This window comes from Mus pahari, chromosome 3 (assembly GCF_900095145.1).
Source record: "Mus pahari chromosome 3, PAHARI_EIJ_v1.1, whole genome shotgun sequence".
Classification (NCBI taxonomy): Eukaryota; Metazoa; Chordata; class Mammalia; order Rodentia; family Muridae; genus Mus; species Mus pahari.
The window spans coordinates 150,487,173-150,510,802 of NC_034592.1; the positions used below are offsets into that span (position 1 = coordinate 150,487,173).

General features: G+C 44.8%; 1 protein-coding gene across 1 annotated transcript in view; it reads right to left on the reverse strand.

Moving 5' to 3' along the window:
• Positions 1-22,830, reverse strand: part of Adnp (activity dependent neuroprotector homeobox) — a 34,496-nt gene extending 11,666 nt beyond the window's left edge. Inside the window, exons 1-4 of the mRNA XM_029535760.1 lie at positions 22,713-22,830; positions 21,875-22,167; positions 3,221-3,313; positions 5-687 (exon numbers count right to left, since the gene is read on the reverse strand). Of these exons, the coding sequence (XP_029391620.1) occupies positions 5-687; positions 3,221-3,313; positions 21,875-22,167; positions 22,713-22,830 (1,187 nt within the window). The remainder of the gene's footprint in view (positions 1-4; positions 688-3,220; positions 3,314-21,874; positions 22,168-22,712) is intronic.
• Between the last annotated feature and the right edge of the window lie 800 nt (positions 22,831-23,630).

Genomic DNA, 23,630 nt, shown 5'->3' on the forward strand with positions numbered 1-23,630 from the left:
CCGGACATTTCCAGAAGCAAGGGAGCTGATTCGTGGTGGGAGTCCCATGCCCTTTTTGTCTTGAGGCTTGGGAGCAATCAGCATCAAGGGCTTGGCTCGGGGAACTACAACATTTGTGTGTCCGATCATGGCAGTGACCTGATAGCCTATCCGTTCATGGTCCTCAATGACATGCTGTACCAAAGCTTCATAGGACTTGGGCATGAAAAGGCATCGCTTGCAGTGGATGTTACACTCTTCTCGGGCATTTGTGCCCAGGGAGACTGCACCATTGAGTGATTTTTCTCCTGCCTTTGCTATGTAGGGTGCTGCCACATGTTGAAAATGTTCCCTGTAGATGTGCTTCCTGACGATCTCATAGAGAGGGTCTCGGTAAGTGCACTTCTTGCAGTAATACACGGCTTGCTCTACATTGTCAGCCTGCTTAGGTTTAAGGCCATCGTTTTTGTTTTTATCTTTGAAAGTGCTGAGGCTGCTACTTGGTGCGCTGGAGTTTGGAGCATGAAATATTTTAATGTGTGTTTCCAAAGTCTTTTTATCTGCATTGAAGGTACAGTAAGGGCAGTTAAGGAGAATCCTATTTTCAAAGTCTTCACTATGAACATTCCGGAAATGACTTTTGTAGGCAGAGAAGAATTTTGAGGAAAACGGACAAGCACTGCAGCAAAAAGGTTTTGTCCGATAGTCCTAAAAAACAAACAAAACAAAACAGGACAGAAAGCAGAGTGAGAAGGCCACTCAAGACAAACAGTTACAAGTTCTAGGCACCTCCCCCCAGGCTGGCCCAGAAACTCTGCAAGGCAAGGATTTTGGAAGTTTTTCCTGCAGGAAAAATTAAAGAACTCTGATGCATTTTTGAATCAAATACTTTTATTTGTGTCCCCGTAAATTAAAACTCAGTGCAAGTTCTTGCTAAATCTTTAAAAATTGCTAGTTGTACTTGCTGGCTGGTTTCGGATAAGTCAGAGAAAAAAAAACAAAAACAAAAACAAACAACACCCCCTCCCCCCCATTTTCTTGTTAAAAACATGAACCAACTATGGAAAAGCCTCATTCTGTGGCTCTTCTCGGCTTCAGCTACAGGGACTCACAGGTGACACCGCTGCAATGCATGCAGCCTTGATGACTGACATGGAAGGCAAAGAGCTCTCTTTCTCATCACGCAACAATTTGCATAGAAAAAGAACATCTCAAGACAGTCTCTTCACTCTGAAGCAGGATTTAGACTTTTTTAGACTTCACTGTGGGTCAAAAGGTTCCAGTGGGAACATTGGTCTCTTTCTGTTTCTTCTCTGGTACAACAGTTTCACAAAAGGTCAATGAGGGCTGGAGAGATGGCTCAGTAGTTGAGCACTGGTTGTATTCAAAGAGGACCTGGGTTTGATTCCCATCAACTGCAAGGCAGCTTATGACTATCCACGGTACAGTTCCAGGGGATCCTGTACTTTCTTCCAACCCCAGAGGGCACCAAGCATGCACATAGCACAAACACCCACTCAAGTAAAGCACTCATTATACATTATTTTTTCACCATTTAAACCGCCAATTAAAAGCCAGGCATGGTGGTACACATCTTTTCTCTGTGTAGCCAGGACTACACAGAGAAACTATCTCAAACAAACAAACAAACAAACAAAACAAACCAATAAATGGCCAATGAAGTTGCAGCTGTTTTATTAATCCAGCAAAGAAGTTAACTATGACTGCCTAAAAGACAGAAGGCAAAGTGTTTAGAAGCCACTGAGCGCTACTGCACAATGATAATAGAGATCAGCTTTCAGAACTGACCCAGAACAGGTAAATATATACATGATAAACAATCATCTTTTCTCTAGTTTTTCATGAACTGTTTGGAACCAAAAGTAGTTTTGGTTCCCTGTGCTCCCTTCGAGCTCCTCAGATGGTGTAGTGGTGTATAACCTTAATCTCAGTGCGAGGGAGGCAGAGATAAGTGATCTCTAAGTTCTAGTACAGCCAAGGTTAGAGACCCTATCTTCAGAACCAAACCTCTAGGAAAGCCTTCTGATGTAAGAATGCTGCTTAGCACCTCTTCCTAGGGCATTAAGTAGAGTTCAAAAGTATAAATACAGCATTAGAATGGGAGCTGACAGTCATTTCTCCCTATGGGAAGAGGTACCACTTACAGTGTCATCTTCACATCTTAATCAGGGATACTCAATGGGACCAATGCCCATCCTTCTGAACGAAGAGGTGCAAGATGTGGTCAGCCATTGCCCTTCTAGAGCTCATCTACCACACCCTCCCATAAACATCACATGTCATCAATGGGGATAAGATAGTACAAACAGAAGGGTGATGGAAGGTGGTGGAGTGGGGCACACCTTTTAATCCCAGTACTTGGGAGGCAGGGGCAGGGTAGATCTCCGAGTTCGAGGCTAATCTGGTCTACTGAGTGAGTTCTAGGACAGCCAGGACTATTATATAAAGAAACCCTGTCTCAAACAACGATGACAACAGTGTGGCTTTTCTCTAGAAAACAAGAGTAGTAACAAAGACAGGACAGTAGGCGGGTGGCCACACATACAATTCTGGAGAGCACTCCTTAGAAATGGAATCAAGAGGGCTGAAGACATGGCTGCTCTTCCAGACCTCGAGTTCAATTCCCAGCAACCACATGGTGGCTCACAACCATCTGTAACGGGATCTGATGCACTCTTCTGGTGTGTGTCTGAAGATAGTTACAGTATACTCATTAAAACAAACAAACAAACAAACAAACAAACAAACAAACCCCCCAAAAAACCAAAAGGAAGCAGGAAGGCACCATGGAGGGAGAATTATATACCACAGCCAACTTTGCTATTTCAGTTTTCTAGAGACAGGATCTCATTTACCCAGGCTGGCCTCAAACTTAGGACACTCCTGGCCTTTTGGTCTTGCCTCTACCTCCCAAGCTTTGGAATTGCAGATGTATGTGCAACCATGTCTGGTGTATGTGGTACTGGAGATCAAACCCAGAGCTTGGTGCAAGACGAGGAATATTCCAACTATTGAGCTGCAGTCTTAGTTCCAACTTAAGAAAACAAAATTTCTGTTTGTTCTGTTAACTTGGAAGTTTCAGTCCAGAAACAATCTGGTTTTCCTACCACTGAGGAAAATGAGACATGTAGTTATGTACTTTCCACATTAGGCCACTCCCCAGTCTGAGTTGTCACTATGGAAGGCTTGCAGGTGTGCTGGGCATTTCTGTGAGACTTACCTGATTTTTCGTAAGAGAAGGGTCCCACAGTCCTACATCCTCCCATGTAGTGTTTTTCAAATAAAAGTCATTAGGTTCAAACTGTTTAAAATCCTAGAAAACAGTGAGAGAAATTTACAAAAACACAGTGACACCAACCCCAGAAGCCCCGGCACACAAATTCTACCTCCTTAGCCAGTATGGAAGGCTCCAACAGAGTCAACCCCCTGAGAACTACTGCACTGGTGCTGAGGCTCTCAGCAAATATAAAAGGCACACGGCCAGCTTTCCAAAGAAAGTGCTGCAAGTGCAGATGGGAAGGCTCCAGGTCCACAGCAGCTCCATTAACCACATAACTCACCAGTCACAACACTGGGTGGAGAAGGGATGTGTGCTAGTAGCTTTGTAGGAAGAACTAGTTTGGGTGCATAAACAAACATACAAACAAAAAACAGACGGAAGGAGGGGTGGATCTGGAATAAAACTCAGACTTTTAAACCCATAAAGAAAGTAAGCAACATGCCGTCCATGCTCTAGGATGTGAAATTGTAATGCTCCCCTTCCCAACTGAGAAGAAAGTAGGGTGAATGGTTTACAGCTGTAGGTGGAAAGCTAAATGTGCAACACTTCAGAGTATGTAATGGGTCTGGGGGGAGGAGCAAACCCAGGACAGGATAGAAAGACACTCAACTATTTGTGTATTTACTTGGTAAGGATCACCCGCCTCCCACACCACCAAGTACAGATCCATATGAATCTGAGGGGCAGAAGAGTTACCTCCACCCTGTGAACAAACCACCAGAAGACCACTTCTGAGAAACTTTGGTTTCCAGGGTACATCCCTGACTACTCTGAGTGGGACTCAGAAGAGAACTTGCTCCATGAATAAAATATACATCAATGCCACCCCTGACCTGTGTTCTCAGCATCTGTTTTGTGCCAAGCACTGTGCCAGGTAGGTAGTGGGATAGATAAATGGCCAACCAAGGCCAACTGTGGCCTGGTCAGCAGGAACTTAAAGTGTGTCAGGGAAGTAGCTGTAAGCACTTCAATGGGAGGTTGTGTCTAACTAACTGTAAGATTGGGAACAAGGAGATCTGGAAAAGGAGGAGACCTCTCTGTCTAGCTTATGGGGCTTGAAAGGCTCAGAATAAAAAGGATAGGAAACAGCCTGAAAGGCCAAACTGTGACACAAGGGCAAGATTAGTCTGACAGTTCAGAAGGCTGACAAGTGCTCAAACCCTAAGGAAAGAGATGACAAACACTCAGACGACTGTGCCTCAGCAGGTCAACAGAAACACCCAGGCCCATCAGAAGGAAAACAGACTCTGCAGTTCCCACTGCTCCTTCCCTAGCTGAGAGCCTGACATCTCTGCTTTCCCAATTCTTCTTTCATAGTCTGAAGACAAGAATTCCTAGAGCCCCCTAAAGGTTATTTCAAGGAGAAAGCTCATATACAGTTCTAAAGCACCTTGTGCACTGTCTGACTTGTACGTATTCTCTGTTCTGTAACTGGTTTTGCCTCAGGTTACCAAGACGAACAGGCTTTTGGGGAAAATGAAGTAAGCTGTCCTAAGTGAGAAGGTTTTGGTAAAGCTGAAGGTCTAGTTAAAATTTACTATCACGCCTATCAGTGAACCATCTTTGCCCATGGACACAGGAATGGATCAGAAGCTGAGTCACATTAAAATTTAAAAATGGCATGCTACTTACTTCTATATGTTCTTTACAGTATTCCAACCCAATGTCACTAAGTATTTTTTTCACAGTTTTCCGGGCTTTTCTTAAACTGCCAAGATTGTTGACAGGAAGTTGGAACATAGTTTCTATTGGAAAAAAAAATTTAAGTCAAAGTCAAAACATGTACAACTTGTAAAAGTTACTAATTCCACTGATGATAGGATCCCAAACCCTGGCTCCCTCAGTTGAGAATTCCTCGCCTAGTACGGAACACTTTGAGTAGCAGGCAAATGGGTGAGTGCTTGTTAGCCTTCCTTCCTTCCCTATTTCAAGAGGACATCTTAGACCACAAGTCCAGGCACACAAGTCTCAGCAGGCTGTAAAAATCCATTCAGAGATGAACCTGAGGTTGGAAAATGTGGGCAACAGTATCACCCAGCCATTTCAAAGCCAAATCGAGTGCGCATGTCTCCTCTCGATGAAGCTGGACCTACAAAGCTGGAATCACTCTGAGCTTCAGAGCATCACTCAGCTTTCAGTGCCGAGGGGAGGATTCTGCCCTTTGAAATGTCCTGATCAAGGCCATGACACTCACAGAAGCAACATGTCATTCAGTGACTGTTTCTGTCTCCTCCTCAAACCAAAGTCCCAAATGGTGGTGGGACTGGCTCCTTGGGTGGAAACACGCCAGGGCAAAGGCCTCACATAGGCCACAGAATAAACACATAGATGGGGAAAGCCATGCTTGTGGCATCAGAACATATAGTGAATCCTGTCTTTCTGGGATCCTTTAAAAAAAAAAAAAAAAAAAAAAAAATCCTTGTGAACATGTGCCTAAGGAAACCAAAAAGGCGCCTGACTCTCCCAAATGCATTCAATATAGAAATGTAGATCAATTTTCCAAGTTTCTTAAAACCCAAGGCACTTTGCTTATTTAAGAAAACTGAATCGGTAAAATTTGAGGCGAGATTTTTTAAGGCTTTGAATGTAACCTTATTTTTTATAATAATCTAAGTCCAACAAAATCCTGGAGAATAAAAGTAGCTCTAAGACCAAAACCACAAAAAACAAAAAACACCAATTGACTCCAAAGCACCAGCAACTGGGGTCTGACAAACCTACACTCTCACTGTAACCAACACCTTTACTGATGGCAAGCCTCAATCTGGGCATTTTCCCATAAGTCACAGGTCTCAGAAGACCCCAATAAGAAGTACCAATGTTTAGCTGGGTCTCCCAACATCAAAATATTCACTGAAACCCCAGCACTTCCCAGCCTTATCATTCGCTAGATAAACTCCTGTGAGTTAAGACCACTGGGGAGTGGCTCTCTCCCAGAAGAGCAACTATTACCATTTCTCCTTCATACTCCCTGGGCCTTACACCAAACCAAGCAAGAAGGTTTCAATAAAACACCAGTCCATGTCTGAATTACTACACATGACATGAAGAAGGACTCAAAGGCCTCCACGCTTTTCCCCAGGCTACTACCTGTTAAAGTACTTAAGGGCCAGGCTGGGCTAGGTGGTAACACATTTAGAATCCCAGTACTTGGGAGGATCATGAGCTGAGCTAAGGGCACTTAATATATTCTAAATGACAGAAGCCCTGCACAGTGACACCTTGACCCCAAACTGTAAGTTCAAGTCAGTAACTAGTTCCAGGATTTATCAGTTACCCATCTGGTTTTATGCTTCAGTTTTAAAGAATCACCCCTACCTCCCATAGTCTCAAAACCTTCCTGAACTAGAAATTTCAACAAACAGACCATATTCTGAAAACAAAAACAAAAACAAACAAGCAAAAGAGCAGCCTGCAGTGCAGAGGGAAGGGTAGGCTGGGTGTCCTGTCTTCCAATCCATCCTTTGGCCATCTCCTCCGCCCAGTCTCTGTCCCTTACGCTGGCAGTTTCTAACAGATTCTTGCCGAGGAGAACCTCCTTTCAGCACTTGGCACAAAAGGGGCCAATTGTCCAACTTAATGGAACTGTCCTCTTGTTCACAATCACTTCCAAGACACCTAAACTTTGCAGGTTATGGTGCTGGGAACTCAAAGAAGTCCTTAGGCAACAGGTTTTACACAAAGTTCTGCTGTCCAGCGTCAGTTGGAAACCCACTCCTGCCACAAATGATGTGCTGCCAGTGAGGACGCAGGTGAGCAGCGGGTTTCATCTCTGCAGACACTGGTCAGTACCCTAACTGTCCATCTGCTCAAAGCATGGCTGTCAGTGCTGGAGAGCAGAGGGAAGATGCCGGAGGCAGCACTGTCCTCCCTGTGCCCACATCTCTTTCTATCTTTCTAACAAGCGTGTGCTCAAGCTTTGTGGCGATCACAAGTCTTTGTAGATACAAATGGGCAGCGGGACATACAAAAGTGAGTTAAAAGAAAAAACGGGATTGAAAAAAGTCAACTGCTAAATTCTAAAATAATTTTGGGGGAAGGCCAATTAGCTCAGTTGGTTAGAAACATGGTACAAATAAAATAATTTTGGGAACGGCCAATCTAAGTGTTTTATTCACAGCTATGTATTAACTGGAAAAGCTACCTTATATAAGCCAGTCTGACCTCCAGCTCAAAGAGACCCGCCCTTGCCTCTGCTCCTGCCTCCTGAGTGGTAGACTAAAGAAAGGCATGTGTCATCAATTCTGGCTCACAATCACCTTTTGAGAATGTCTTAAAAATTCATCTGGAATGAACGAGTCACACCCTTTCTCAAGCTCACTTACACTAAAGAGAAGTTTAACCCAGGCCAGACTCACTTTTTGTGTTTTATTAGAAAGCAAGAGTCCAATGAAAATCAGATTCATCTAGGTCCAAGGCTACAGATGAAGGAGGACACAATAATGACAATGACAGTTTAGCAGCTCATGGAAAGGTCTACAGGACATGAAGCACCAGCGAGGCTGTATCAGTGTCCTTGCAAAGCTACCAAGTCAGGGTGACACCACTGACGCCTACTTTAGAACTACAAAAGATCAATGAAACAGTGAAGAAAGGAGCTGTCTTGTGTCCAGAGAGCCATGGGTTTGAGTCCCCGCATCTCAAACAAATAGAACACAGATACTTCCACCAAGTAAAAGAGACAGAGAGGAAGGAAAATTTCACAGCCAGCTGGAAACTGTGTCCAGGTTACACTGAAGCCACTCAGAGGACACAGCTGTGTCTTTAAAGGTAAAGCCATCTTGCTTCAGTATGCACCGTTACTTACTTGACCTTTCTGGACCATTCACCAGTATCGAGTGTCTAGGCTAATTAAACACATTGACAGAACAACAGTAAATATGATAGCCAGCCAACTACAGGCATCTACCTCTGCCACTTTCCTAAACAATTTGGAAACCAAAATCTGAACATGTATAAATTGACAGCTAATGAAGGAGAGATGTAGCCCTCTGGATTTACAAGACTCTGCATGAAGAGCCAGCAAGGACAGTTACTTCTTCATATAACAGAAGCAAGTTGGTTTAAATCAGTGGTTTTCAAACAAATATTTTCTCGAGACAGGGCCACACATACCCAAAGCTGAACTTGAACTTGCTTCTATGTCCTAAGTACAAGGATCACAGGCCTAAGCCTCTCCATCCGTTTTTCTTTATGCCACAGTGGTTGGCAACTCTCCCGTATCTGTATTTGTACCTTGGGTTTATTTTATTTTTATTTTTTGCAAATAAGCCTTAAACTAGCCTTTCCTCCATCAAGGCACCACATCAAGAGGTTCCCTTCAGGTTAGCAGTCATCACTTATAGGCTGCTGCCACCAGGGAATAGCTTCACTCTTTCTTCTTGTCCGTGTGGGAAAGAGTCCTTCATGAGTCCCAACAGAAGGGCTGCTCTAACATGTCTCGTTTTTTCTATCTCAACCACCACAACAGCTAATTCTGGCTACCCAAAGACAAAATGTTCTGGATTAGATAAAGCTGCAACAAGACAGAAGAATTTAAGAGAGATGGCTCAGGCAGAGGTTAAGAGCACTGACTGCTTTTCAAGAGGACCCAGCCCAGACTGGTTTCTCAGAACCCACAAGGCAGTTCACAGCGGTCTGTAACTCCAGTGCCAGGGGCTCTGAAGCCCTCTTTGGTTTTCTGAGGGCACTAGGCATACATAACATGGTACAGACAAAACATCCACATACATAAATTAAAAAGAAAACTGTTGACTTGAGTTCAATCCTTGGGATTCCCCATGTGGGGGGAAAAAAAAAAAAACAGAACTGATTCCTGTAGTCAATTCTGACTTCCACACACATACCAAAGCACCTCCAGGAAAATAAACAAATGTATATAAGCAAATGATGACAAATGTATTGTTTTCAGAACTGCTAGGCACCAACCTATCAAATTAAAGACATTTTTCTCTTTCTTCCAAGTTTTCTCTCTCTCCCAACTAACTGTGATCAATTATTTTTGCCATCTCAGTGATCTTCAAGTCATTCCTCAAAAGTTAGGCTACAGTTTGTCATTCTCCCGGTTGGCCCTGTTTGAACAAGTCCCTCGGGATGTGAGAGATGCAGGAGACAGAGAGGTATACTAATTCTGGACACTCTTCATACATCAAGAAGAGAGACAATGCCACACTTGAGGTGGTGTGCCAGAATGCTACTGCCACAGCTTAGTCAGTCAGGCCTGTGGGTGTACACATGGAGATTAACATCTGCACGCATCTAAGGTCAGCCAGAGGATCTTAAAACATCCAGAAGAGAAACAAGGACACATGAGGAAAAGGCATGCTCTCCTTTCAGCTAGGATGCTAATGGCAACTAACAACACTGAAGGGTCTTACCTTTTTGTTTAAAAAGGAAAGAAAGAAAGAAAAAGAGTTTAAGCTTGTGTATTTAAGGTACTCCTGTAGGTCACAGAACTTTTTTTTTTCTTTTTCGAGACAGGGTTTCTCTGTATAGCCCTGGCTGTCCTGGAACTGACTTTGTAGACCAGGCTGGCCCCTTATTTGACACCAGAGTGCTGGGACTAAAGGCGTGCGCCACCACGCCTGGCTTGGTCACAGAACTTTTAAGAGTTAGTTCTCAGGTAGGCATAGTGGCACACACCTTTCATTTTAGCAGATAGATCTGAGTTCTAGGCCAGCTTGGTCTAGAAAGCAAGTTCTAGGACAGCCAGGGCTAGATACCCTGTTTCAAAAACCCAAAAAAGAAAAGGAACAAACAAAAGCTGCACCACACCCAGGACATGACAGCTTTTTAAAAACGCAATGTCTTCCATCACCTTCCCATTGTTAACATTTCTGGAGATGGTAAATTCTTGTGTAGCCAACTAAGGCTGACTTCAAACCCACTGCGTAACAGGTGTGAGCCTTCTTCCTTTACTTTTCAAGCCTTGGGCTCCCAGGTGTGCTTAGTAAAGTACCACTGCACTTAATAAGTGTGTTTTTCTGAAAGCTACTTGGGGAAAGGCAGAGGCTTTGATAGTTTGTGTATTGTTAGTGGGATGCTAGATTGCCCTCATTTTTCCAAATAAGTACTATACCCGCCCCAGCACAGACAAACTTTTGAAACATGTAGGTGAATTAAGCCAGTCATAAAAGGCCATCATTAGTTACTTGACCTTATTTCTATGAAATATGTGGAAGTGAATCTCTATGTGGAGAACAGGGGAGCCTGCTGATGGGCTCCAGGCTTCTTCCTGGGGGATGAAGGTGTTCTGCCTATTGTTCTCTCCCACCCCTATTTAAATTAATTTATTCATCCACTCACTCACCTTACATCCTGATCACAGACCCCTTTCACCTGCCTATTATAATAGGCGCTAATTCCAACTAAACCACTGAACTAACTGTACACTAAAACTGGGAAAGTTGTTATCAAAATAACAAAAACCCCAAACACAAAGGAAAACTCTTCCATCCATCACTCAAAGAAAGGCACGACACCATCTTTTAGAATTTTAGGTGCAATGAATTTGATTCTCCTTTTTGTGGTGTTAGAGACTAGCAGACCCAAGTTAGGCTAGGGCTAAGAAAGCATCACATCAGACCTACACTCCAGCTGTACTTTCCTATTTAAAAAACAAAACAAAAAACCCCAAAAAAACAAAAAAGACTACATATGTATTCGCAGTCCTGGCTGGCCTCCTCTTTTTAGAGATCCACCACCTTCTGCCTTCTGAGTGGTGGGATTAGAAGCATGCACAAATTTGTTTAAGATAGGGTTTCTCTGTGTAGCCCAGGCTGTCTTGGAACTCACTCTGTAGAGCAGAGACAATTTTTAAAAGCAGATAAAACCAGGTGTTCAAAACCAGGAAAATTTATCATTAATGGGTTTTGTCACTTACTGTACGAAATGATGACTACTGTGCACTGTTGTGGTAAATCTCCAACTCAAAAAGGCCCAGTTAAAGAAATCACAACTCAATTAATTGGAATACATGCTACATGCCTAGATTGGGCAGATCTACCACTACACTACTCTGTTCCCATCTATAAGATCCCATATAACTTGTGGCTTCTCCAAGCCATGCGCTTCTGCTCCATTCTCCTATCTCCTCCGTTGTCCCCTAACTTCTCCCCCCAACTTTTCAGCTTCACCTTCCCTACTACTGCCCAATCACTCACTGGCTCTAGCTTTTATTTGAAAAGTTAAAGTGGGAGAAGGTTCACAAGGCACCTGTATACTGATTGACTCTTAGTCTGCAGCCCTTCCCAGGAGAGTGGAATTAGCATCAAAATACAAGACCAGGGATAGCCACAACAGTACACCTGTTAAAAGTTTTCTAGACTAGAATAAATCTCTAGAGCAAGTTCCTGGATGCAATCTAGAATGATGATCTTGGCATAGTTCCAGAGCATTCTAGACAGTGAGTTAAGATGTATAATATAGCAAATGGAACCCGTCTCCATGGTCCCAAAACTTTTAACTACTAAAACAAAACAAAATTCCAGATAACAAAAACAAAACAACAAAAACACTCAAACTAAAACAACCCAGCCGGGCATGGTGGTGCACGCCTTTAATCCCAGCACTCAGGAGGCAGAGGCAGGTGGATTTCTGAGTTCGAGGCCAGCCTGGTCTACAGAGTGAGTTCCAGGACAGCCAGGGCTACACAGAGAAAAACCAAAACCCCAAACCCAACCAAACCAAAATAATCCCCCCCCCAAACCTAAAACAACCCGCAAACTCACTAGACAGCTCTGTGTGTGTGTGTGTGTGTGTGTGTGTGTGTGTGTGTGTGTGTGTGTGTGTGTTTTGAGACAGGGTTTCTCTGAGTAGCCCTGGCTGTCCTGGAACTCAGAAATCCGCCTGCCTCTGCCTCCCGAGTGCTGGGATCAAAGGTGTGCGCCACCACACCCGGCTTATTAGACAGCTTTCTTGACAAATTAGCTCCACTAGTAGAAGCCAAGAACTTTGCCTTTTGTTTCTTTCTAGTAGTTTTAAGAGTTTATCTTCAAGAGAAGCATCTTAGGAAAAGGGAAATGGGAGTATTCTCAAAGGGAACAGAACCCAGCAAGTGCTGCACAGTGCTTTAGCTTACCAAGACACTACCTGTCAATGACAGCCTGTTTCTCGCATCACTGACACACCATGGGGGAGCTAAAAACTTCAGAAAATGAACTTAATGTATTTGATGCCTTGCCAGCACAACATACTGTCTTTCAGATTTTTAATTTTTGGATCCCAACTCCTTAAGTCAACAGAGACCTTAAGATAGTGGTTCTCAACCTTCCTAATGCTGAGACCATTTGATACAGTTCTCATGATATGACCTCAACCCTAAGTATTTTGTTGCGACTTCATAACTGTAATTTTGATGTTAAGAATCTTAATGTAAATAACTGATATGAAACCCTCCTGGGGTCGCAACCCACTGGCTGAGACTGCAGCCTTAAGGTATGTAAGACACCAATCTTACTCAAGACAAACGTGGTCTATTAAAAAGTACATTCTTGGCTTCCCCATCATCTACATCAGTGGCCACCACAAAGTAGGATATCAAAAAAACAGACTGAATGAACAAAGCCCTATCCACATAAGGTTATGCCACAAAAATCTTCTGATGTGGCTGTTGCTGGGGCCATGGTGCCAGAAGAAGGGAAGCCAAGTTCTAGCAAGCCCTGCACTGGATCTGAAAGGCCACCCTGCAAAGGCAACATGTGCTGGAAAAATGGGTTGATGATAAACTAGGAACACTACTTACAGGTATAGAAAGAGAAGATGTGTGTTTGTGTGTGATAAACCCAGACAAGCAAGGCAAAGACTAAGATATACTCCTGAGCTCTGAGAAGCGGCACTTTAAAGCTACGTTAGGAGAGTTCTAGTCTGCTGAGTAGTGTTGGTTAAAGTCTGAAGACATTTTTTAAAAAAGATTTATTTATTTATTATATGTAAGTACACTGTAGCTGTCTTCAGACACTCCAGAAGAGGGCGTCAGATCCCATTACAGATGGTTGTGAGCCACCATGTGGTTGCTGGGATTTGAACTCAGGAGCTCTGGAAGAGCAGCCAGTGTGCTCTTAGCCACCCAGCTACCTAGCAAGCCTGTCTGAAGACATTTTAATACCAGGGATTAGTCAATGTGAGAACTCAAAGCATCACTAAGACACAACTCTTCTCTGAAGGTCTGTGAGGCCACTAGTGCCCAGACACGAGGTAAGACAGTGAGGACACAGGGAACAGAACCATTTCAGGAATACAACTTATAGCCAAACCAAAAATCCCTTTTTCTTGATACTGTTTCACTATCCCTGGCCAGTCTAGAACTTACTTTGTAGACCAGACTGGCTTCAAACTCTCATAGATTCATCCAATTCTGCTGAGTTTAAAAGCATCAAAACTTTTGTCTTTGAGTTGTGTTCACAGACCAAAACATACCTGGTTTGCTATATATAGACCTCAATGTCAAACTTCTTGAGGTAAGGTTGTCAATAAAGCTGCTATTTGCTAAAAAAGATGGTAAAATGCAGTGAGTGACTGAGAATTCACCCAGAAAGGAAACAGTATGTGCTGAATTCCTTGCTCTGCCTGCCATCTACCAGCTTTGTGACCTACAATGTTACTCAGCCTCTACAAGTCAGGAAGTGAGGGGCCGGGGTGATGGCTCCACCAGTACAGAAGATTGGTTTCCAGCCCTTACGGAATCCAAGGCGCTCTTCTAGCTCCACAGGCATCCACATACACGTAAGCGTATACTCACACAGATACAAACACATTAAAAATAAATAACTCTAAAGCTTTGCTCTGGTGTGGTAGTGCATACCAGCAGTTGGGAGGAAGAAGCAAGTGGACCTCTGTGAGTTCAAGGCTAGCAGGACTATACAACGAGACCATGCACCCCTCTGCTCAAGTGCTCAGGATTAAGCCAGGCAGTAAGTCAATGCCAAAGCTGTCCTCATTAGTTCCTGGAGCCAGATCCGATACTCTGAAAAGTCTAATGACCTTGTAGAAAGCTTAGGCTATCTTATTCCTGAGAACCAGCTGTGGTTGCTATAGTAACATCTTTTCTGTACACAGCACAATGTGCATCTATACTCACAGACACACTGTAGTGTTTCTGGCAATAATTTGGGTACACGTAACTGAGCAATTCAAATTAGCACATTCTAGTTTTTATATTCAGTGGTACTTCAAATAATTTATCTACTGGGACTTTTGCACACTTATCACACCTACGCAATAAACTTTTAAGACTCTTGCTACCCCCATGTCCAAAGAACAAAGAGAAAGCTGTGACACAATGCCAGGTCTGTGTTAACCCCCATCAATTTAAGAGCTCATGTTTTACTTGAAAACATGATGTCTCGGTGATGTAATCTTTAAAAAGAAAACAGGGACAAGGGTGAGTGAGAAACATGTATCTAGACAATTACAAAGGCAGGCACCCTGAAGAACCCCACTGCTCAGAGGTGCTTCCTGTCAGTATAGTAGAGTGGACAACCTGGTAAGCTCGGGGAAAATGCACCTGGAATACCCAGTGGGCCTAAGCACTGCAGGTGTGCTCTTCATGGTCACAAGAACAAAGTATCCTTGTATCTCAACCCTGAGATCCAGATACAAGGATTCTAAGATTGTAACTAAGTTTATGTTAAAAACTCTAATCTTTCAAAACACTCAGGAATAACTTTCCACAGCAATGAGAAATTATTTTCTACACCAGTTAAAAATAACAGAACAGTTTATTTAAACAATGTTATCAAGCTGTTTTTCTACACCCTCTCCCAGGGTCAAGGTTTAACAAAAGGCACGTTTTCCAAACAGGTTAACCTTCAACTTCCCATGCAGCTGAGGAAGACGGTTACCTTTCCTCCTATCCCTACTTCTGGGTGCTGAGATTTCAGGAAAGCCATGCACTACCTACCACACACAGGGATTCTACAACACTAGGGAGTCACTTGCTGGCTCAACCAGAGGCCTGCTGTTTTTTATGAGTTGGGGCACTTCTTGAATCAGAACAGTCCCAGCTCACCTTTCACAGGAGTAAGAATTCTAACTTAGAATTCACAACTGCAATTTCAAATGTAAAGCTGCCACAGCCCCACATGCAAAGTTCTCACCACATACTGTTCAGAAAGTGAGCAGACAATCACAGAGTTCCACAGAGTTCAGAAAGAAAGGACAAGAGCAGGATTGCTAAACAGTCACTACCTAGCCAAGGAGAGCAGGAGCCAGACAACCCAAAGCACTGGGGCAGCAACGGGACCTGAGCAAGGTTTCTATTCAGACCCCGGACAAGCAACTACAGATGCACTAATGCAAACTGCACAACTCATATCCATTTCTCGTTGGGCTATGACCAGAACCCATTCATGCAGGATCACTGGTGTATGCAGACAATAGTGAAGAGCTCACAGGAGCATGCAAAGTGTCAAAAGCAGTAGCTGCAAAGACGGTTTAATAGTAAGAGACTACTGGTTCTTCCAGAGGACCCAAGTAGAGTTCCCACCACTCACAGCCACCTGAACTCCAGTTCTAGGGGCTCCAACATCCTCTTTTCAATCTCCACAAGTATTATTAGGCACACACATGATGCAGGCATACTTACAGGCATATAAAAAAAGTCCAATACATAAGCATTCCTAAAAGCACAGGCCTGAACATCTGACAGAGACTGTGGCTCACTGCATTGCTATACATTGTAGTTCCTTGATTTCTTTGCTTAAAACACACACAGTACACCACCACCACCAGAACAAAATAAAATAAGCAGATTGCTGGGAGAATGGTTTCTGGCTAGAAAGCCAAATTGATGAGGCATTAGTCATTATCCCCCAACACCCAGGCAGGGTTTCTCTGTGTAGCCCTGGCTGTCCTGGAACTCGCTCTGAACTCACGAGATTATATTGTTTCTACCTCCCAAGCGTTGGGTTGGGATTAGAGGTAATTCTCCATTTGGCTGAGACACTAATCTTTTATTCTTTCTTTGGAGTTCTTTTTAATCATATATTCCGTTGTATCTGTGTGGGGCACGTGCTCAAGTGCCTGTGCCCGTGGAGGCCAGAAGACGATGTTGCTGGACGGTCTGGAGCTGGAGTTACAGGTGGTTGAGACACCTGCCGTGGGTGCTAGGAATTCTGGCGCTCTGCTGGACTTATCCTTAACCACTGAGTACTCTGAAATTGAGGACCGAGTCCCTATAACTAACAGTTTATCCCTACCAAAAGCTCCCAGCCAAGTCACATTAGAAGTGACAACTAAGTCACCACCGGAGTCAATTACAAATCTAGACTCTAGCGGAAGTATCAAGATGTACAGAGATTCAGTTCTCTCTTCAAAAGTTATCTCCAATGTTTTTTTTGTAGTCCTCATTATCTCCCCAACACATTTCTGGTCCTCTTCCCAAGTCCAAAGACTGTTCTAGCAACTGTCTTGGCAGGAAGGGTAAGCAACACTATGGACAGATGGAGTGCCTCTCAAAAGGCAAAGGGCTGTGGTCATTCACACTGAGATGATGGGACCTGAATGATACAGTACTCACTTGGCATGTTTCACTGACAAGGACAAGAATGTGCCTCACATTCCATGACTCCTCCCTGCTCATCCATCCTCTGTAATCAAGTTGATGTAGACCCCTTTTAGGAAGCAGGCTAATAGTATATGGAAATCTTTCCTTCCAATGGGACAGAATATAATCTCACTAAGCTGGAAAAAAGAAAGTCAGGTGGGTCATGAAAAGGGCAGGTGTGAAAAGAACTAAGACACCAGAAACAAAGAGGGAAACCAACCTTCTATCTGAGCAATAGGGTAAGCAAACAAAGCCAAGGCCACAAAAGCTGGGCAAGACACAATGGCTTACGTGGTTCTTCACCAGCAAGACAGGAAACAGCCAGTTTGCCAATATGTCAAAAAGTCTCAAGTACCCATTTGGTCAGTTAGCATTAGTTTATACCAGCTTCATAAACCACGTTTCCATACTGACAACATGAAAACAGACACAAACTTCAATAAGGGATGGCACTAGCTGCAGGGACAGCAACCTCCAAATGTCAACGGAAATTAAACTCCTCCTGAGAACTATTTTACCTCCCAAAAAGTACAAGAGGCTTAATGGAACTCTTATTATAAAGTTCTTTGACAAGCTGAACAAATAAAACAGCCTATGCTTATATTCATAAAATACTATAGACACTATGGGGAAAATGTTGAACAAGCTTCTAATATTAAAAAAATACCCAAACACCAAATTTTCTTTAGCATCATGTTAAAAGTTACCATAAACTATATTTCTAGTACTTAAATATCTTATTTGTATCGAATGTGATAATCATTCTCAACTTAAAAGTCCCAATTCTTTTTTTTTTTTTTTTTTGCCAGATAAGGGGCTGGAGAGATGAACTCCTGAGTTCAATTCCCAATGAAGACATGGTGGCTCATAACCATCTGTAATGGGATACGATGCCCTCTTCTGGTGTGTCTGAAGACAGTGACAGTGTACTCATACAAAATAAATATATCTTTAAAAAAATACATCCATATACATCCAATTAATGAGCTCAAAAATACCATGGCTTCAACTAAAATAAACAACAATAACAATAACAAAAGATACTACTTAAAATTTCAAGTTCTTTATCCTTTATTTATTTACTGGCATCTGATCCCATTACAGATGGTTATGAGCCACCACGTGGTTGCTGGGAATTGAACTCATGACCTCTAAAAGAGTAGTATTGAGCCATCTTTACAGCCCAAGTTTTCTTCATTTTTTAATCTACCAAATATTACTTTCTACTTTTCTCCTTATAATAAACCAGCTATCTCTTAAGTTGCAACTTTTCACGATTGAATTTGTAGAATAGACATCAGCATTAAGATAAACAGCCAGAATAATTCTGAACATTTCTGTTTTTTTCCAGATAAGGTTTCTGTGTAGTCTTGCTTGACCTAGAACTAACTATGTAGACCAGGTCCAGAACTCACAGAGATCCACATGCTTCTGCCTCTTGAGTGTTAGGGTTAAAGGTGTGCACCACCACTGCTGAGCTTAACGTTTCTGCTTTTTAAAGACTGAATTCTTTTCACTATATACACATACACACACTTAAAATTTTGCTACAAGGAACAATCTCATATGGTATATTGTATAGATATCTATACTTTCAGTAATTAAGCTTATTAGTCAATTACTTTTGAGCTTTTGTGGAAATAAAACCTGATCAGTATTGTGAAGTTAAAATGCTATCAGATTTTTTTCTGAAGTCTGGTTTAAGAAAAAGAATCTAAGAAAAATCAGTTCATAGTCGGTGCTTCCTATATAATGTCTTGAGAACCAAAATTTAAGATCTGGTTATTTTTAATGTCTAGTAGACTATTACAATAGTAAGAAGAAACTCTTTCAGCAAATCAAGATAATAAAGTTAAACAGAACACTCACTTCCCTACTCAGGTTAACTAAGGCTGATCAAAGAATTCTAGTTCATATACTGTAAATTTCAGCTTTCATAGGCCTAGTGATGGGCTCAGCTGCTCTTGCAGAGGACCAAGTTCGGTTCCCAGCACTCTCACCATAATAACCATCAGCAACTCCAATGTTAGGAAATCTATTGCTCTCTTTTGGTCTCCTCGGGCACTGCAGGCACACAAAGCACATCTATGTAGAGAAAACACTCACTCACATATGATAAAAACAAATTCCCACCTTCCAACCCTCCCCTTTTGTGCCAAACCTAGCTAACTGTTAAAACTGTAAGGGCATACACAATCACATCCCACAAGGTTCCCTGAAGGAAAAATGACCACCACCATAAGGAAACCAGCTAACTCTTGTCATTTCATTTGTAAGAATGAACAAAGGCACATTTACAAACTTTATCTCACACATATTCTAACAGGAAACTGTTCTCTAATTATTCACTTTATGTGTTTAACAAATACTAATACCACAGTATTTTGAGATCACAAACAATCTTACTTGTATTTAATGTTAGACTGTGTAAATACTAAAACTAAATAAACCATGAACCCAATGCAGTTTTTTAGAGCAATACTGATAACAAGGTGCCTCTTTTTTCACTCAGCAAAATGTTACCTGACAGCAACTTAAAAACAACCCCCCCAAAACCAAAGACACACAAAAACCCCCACCCTCTTCAAGTATTAAATAGTTATTTACATATATTTATTCATAATTTAATTTATCTTGGCACATCGATGTAAGATAAGCATTCACAGATACTAGCATCACTGTCAATCTTATCATACAAGAACAAGTCAAATCCAGAGAGACTCTGAACAGGCTAGTCACATCTCTACCAATGAACTACTTTCCCCAGACCCCTTTAACCAAGTAACTAAGGCTTTCAGAAGCTGAGCAAGTCTTGAGTTAGATTACTTAAAACTTTATGTTTAAAAGTGCAGAATACAAATGATTATAACATCATCATCGACTTTAAAAATGTCTCTTAAGAGATACACATATTTTAACTGTTCAGAACCCATCACTGCAACCAGCTCTATTGAGTTCCTTGAGGAATGTGGCTAGGCTGAAATTTTTGAAGTTCGGGCTTTGGTGGTGATCAGGAGGAAGTCTCTAGCTTTCCTGATGCCGCAGTCCCCACCCTCCAAAATGATATACCCACCGGTGTGAATTGACAATGTAGTCCAAAGAGCAAGGCAGGGAACGGAGTCCAGATCCTCAAAATGGCAGTACAGGGAATAACCACTAGGCCACCTATCAGTTCAGTACAAAAAGTGCAACCCTGTGCATCACGGTGTAAAAGCTGGGGCCTAGGTTTCGTACTGTGCATCTCACACCTATGGAAATAACAACAGGAGTAAAATCTACAGAAATCCATACACCCTAAAAAGGTGGGTGCGTACTGAACGAAGACTGGTGTCAACACTTGCAAAGGCAGTTGGCTACTGACAGTGTACTGATGAAGGGCTGAAGGTGGAAGGCAACACAATTTTGCAATGAACTCTATTAAGTTTGACAATGAAGAACTCAATAGGGAGCTGATGTTTACCAACAAAGCTTTGCAAATCCTGACACCCATCTCTCATGGCTATCAAAATCATCAACCCACAAAAACCTCTCAACAATGACTTTTCACTCTCAAAAGAGTTGGAGAGATTTGGATTGACCAGTGGTCCTCCAAGCCCATGACTTTTCAGGTTTTAAACAACCCCCTCTACCACCTGGCCTAGGACAGAGATGTCAACATCAAACCTTAAGGTGAAGGAATTCTTGAGAAAGGGAACCTCTGACCCAAGGATGTGCATCAAGGTGACTGATCAGCAATCAAAGTCTGAGGGTGAACAGGTTTGAAAAAGTAAAAAAGACAACTTTCCAAACGGAGAAGTGGCTTTCTTAAATAAAATCTCTCTCTAGACTCACTTAATCCTTCGCCATGTTGCTGTCAGCTCACCCATTGCAAGTCTTGCTGGACCCATTTTCCCATGGTCTGTAGAAGGCGCTGTTAAGCACATCCTGTTCTAGTTCTGGGGCCCTTCCCCCCTCTGCAGCCTTACCCAGTGCAGAGAATGCGCCCCCTACTGACTCCAACACTCAGTGCCTTTAACCGACTTGGCTGCAGTGCCTTTTGGGTGGGGGCTGGTATTTTCTTCGTGGCCATAAACCAGAAGCAACAATGCAGATTTATAAAGAAACTGCACAAAGCTATCCAAGAGACACCCCCCCCATCCCATTGTAAAGGTTCAAGACACAGGCACAAGAAGCATCAGGGATGGGAACTGGGCTTTTGGGGCTGGACAGCATTAAAATGGCTAACACAGGAAACAGTTTGGTTCTTTTTCCCTCCTAAGCCTTTGTCTGTGAAATGGGGTTATGACAAGAACTGTCCAGAGGACCTGGTGACTCGAAGAACACTGAGAAGACACTTGGGGTGTGTTGCAGGGAGTGAGACTAAAATGAGTATTAGACTTCTTGGAGAGAAGAAGAGAAGCAATCGCGCCTTTTCTAGCAGACAGGCATCCAGGGTAGGGGTAGGGTGGGGAGGGGAGGAGGACAGGCAGCTCAGAGGAAAGATGAGGCGAATAAGAGGGTGCTCAAAGAACTACTCCCCATTCATTGCATTCGAAAAAAAAATCTTTCCGCGGCTTTCTGGGTTTCCATTTTCTGACTGCAAAGTTGATCAGAAAGCTCTAAAGACGGAGTGCTGACCAGGTAGACCAGATTGAAAGCAGGGCCGGTGAGGGGCTGCGGTGGTTAGCATGGGAGGGAAACTGGCATGTTGTGGGGAGGCAAAGACTTTCACCCTCTGCCATGCACGCTCCCCGCCCCCCAGGCCTTTCCCCCTTCCCCCCAAGCCTAGGGTGGGCAGACCTGGCAGAAGGCTGGTTCCGGGGACTGGGGGAGGGCGGGAGGGGATGACTTCTGGGGACCAGAGAGCGAGCGGGGTTCGGCTGGGGGCGGGGTGGGTGCGGGAAGATGCCACCAGCCGCAGAAGCCCTGGGTGGCCGGCCGGCCGCCCCGCGGGGCGGAGAAGGGGGTCGGGCTGCAGGAGGGCCGCGCCGGATCAGGTCCGGGGCGCTGTGTGCACGCCGAGCACAATGACCGCGCCCGGGGCCGGCGGCGGGCAGGGCCGCGGGGCTTACCTTGGCTCGGCCTCGAGGCGTGCGCGGGGCCGGCGTGCCCCAGGGCCCGGCGGCGGGTGGACGGCGGCACGGCGATGGCGGCGAGGACGCGCCCCGGGCCTCGTCGCGCTCGGGCTCCGGCTCCGGCTCGAGCCGCGGCCGCGGCTGCTGCCGGGGGGCGCGGCGGGCGCAGCAGAGCGGCGGGCGGCGGCGCGGGCGGTGCAGACAAAGGAGGGGCGGAGGGCGGCGGCGGGCGTGGGGCCGCGGCTTCACCGTCGCGGGCGGGNGGGCGGGCGGCGGCGGCCGCGCGGCTCCTCGGCGGCGGAGACCGGGAGAGGGAGCTGTGGCTGAGGCGACGCCAGATCCCCCCCGAGCGAGCGCGGCCGGAGGGGGAGGGGGCCAAGATGGCGGCGGGCGGGGGGCGGGCGCTCAGCTCATGGGTCCCGGCGGCGGCGGGTAGACCGGGCGGGCGGCGGCGGCGGCGGCGGGCGGGGGAGGGGGCTGGTCCCGCGTCTCCCCTCAGCAGACAATACAAGCGCCTCGGAGCGAGTCCCCGAACCTGCCCTAGCCAAAATGGCGGCCGAGAAAGAGCGGAAGTGACGTAAGCGGCTCATTAGCATAAGAGGACTCATTGTCCAGCCGGGGGGCGGGGGCCAAGGACCCCCTACCCGGCGACCCCCCAGGGAGAGCTCTTCGGTCCTCGGCTGCGGCGACACCCACTTTCCCGAGGGCAGGGTGGCCCCAGCCCCCCCAGCCTCTCCTGGGTGAGATTATATAATCCCCACTGAGGGGAGCTCTCGCGAGAACGTGGAGGATTTGCCACTGCCCCGCTAGGAGGCGCCGTGGATAATGGCCGCACTGCGCTCTGGGTGCCTTCCTCTGGCCGCAGCGCCGCCGGCGGAGGCAGAAGCAGCGGGCCGCAGCACGCCTCGACAATCAGTCAGGTGGCTGCACTGGGGATCCCTGCGCGGGCCCATCTGGGCCTGAACTACATCTGGCAGGAGGGCGCCTGGGGCTGCCCAAGGCCCCACGTGCTCAGAGCCAGCTCTCACAAGCCGGGAGGCACAGCCAAGGGTTGAGCCTGCTGCCTCCAGCCTTAAGTGAGGTGTGATGCCCTCGTGTTCCTCCCATTTCCTGAGACGACAGCTCTGAGGCCATGTCGGTTCTTCTAGTGGACTGGTATGGGACAGACAGGGGCTCTTTACCCTCTGCTGTCCTTGGACTCAAGACATTCCTTCAAGTCATCAGATGGCAACTTATCCTTGACTTCAAAAAAAAGTTGGATTTGTAGAGTTGAGGCCATTGGATTGTCAATGGCTAAGGATGAAAACGAGCTGGCACTCACCCACGATTCTGGTATGTGACAGTACCTGCACTGTTGGCTTTGTAACTTTGGATCGGCCCCAATCAATATACCATGTCAACATCAACACCCTTGGTCCACTTTAAAGGAATAGTAGTTACCCTAGAGTATATAAGGTTGGCTAAAAGCTCTAAAAAGTAGCAAGTGCAGTTGTGAAGGATTGGCCACTCCTCCCCCAATATGAGGTCTCTACAAAGTTGCAAATTTTGAAAGAATCAGACTAAATACACACACAGCTCAATGTCTAAGGGTTTGGCTAGGGAGTTTAACAAACTTCCACCTAACACTTATTTTTTGCAATTATTAGAACATATATTTAAACCCCTAAACAATACCTCAACAATGGAAAACAAGGGGCTGGTGAGATGGCTCAGCCGGTAAGAGCATCTGACTGCTCTTCCAAAGGTGCAGAGT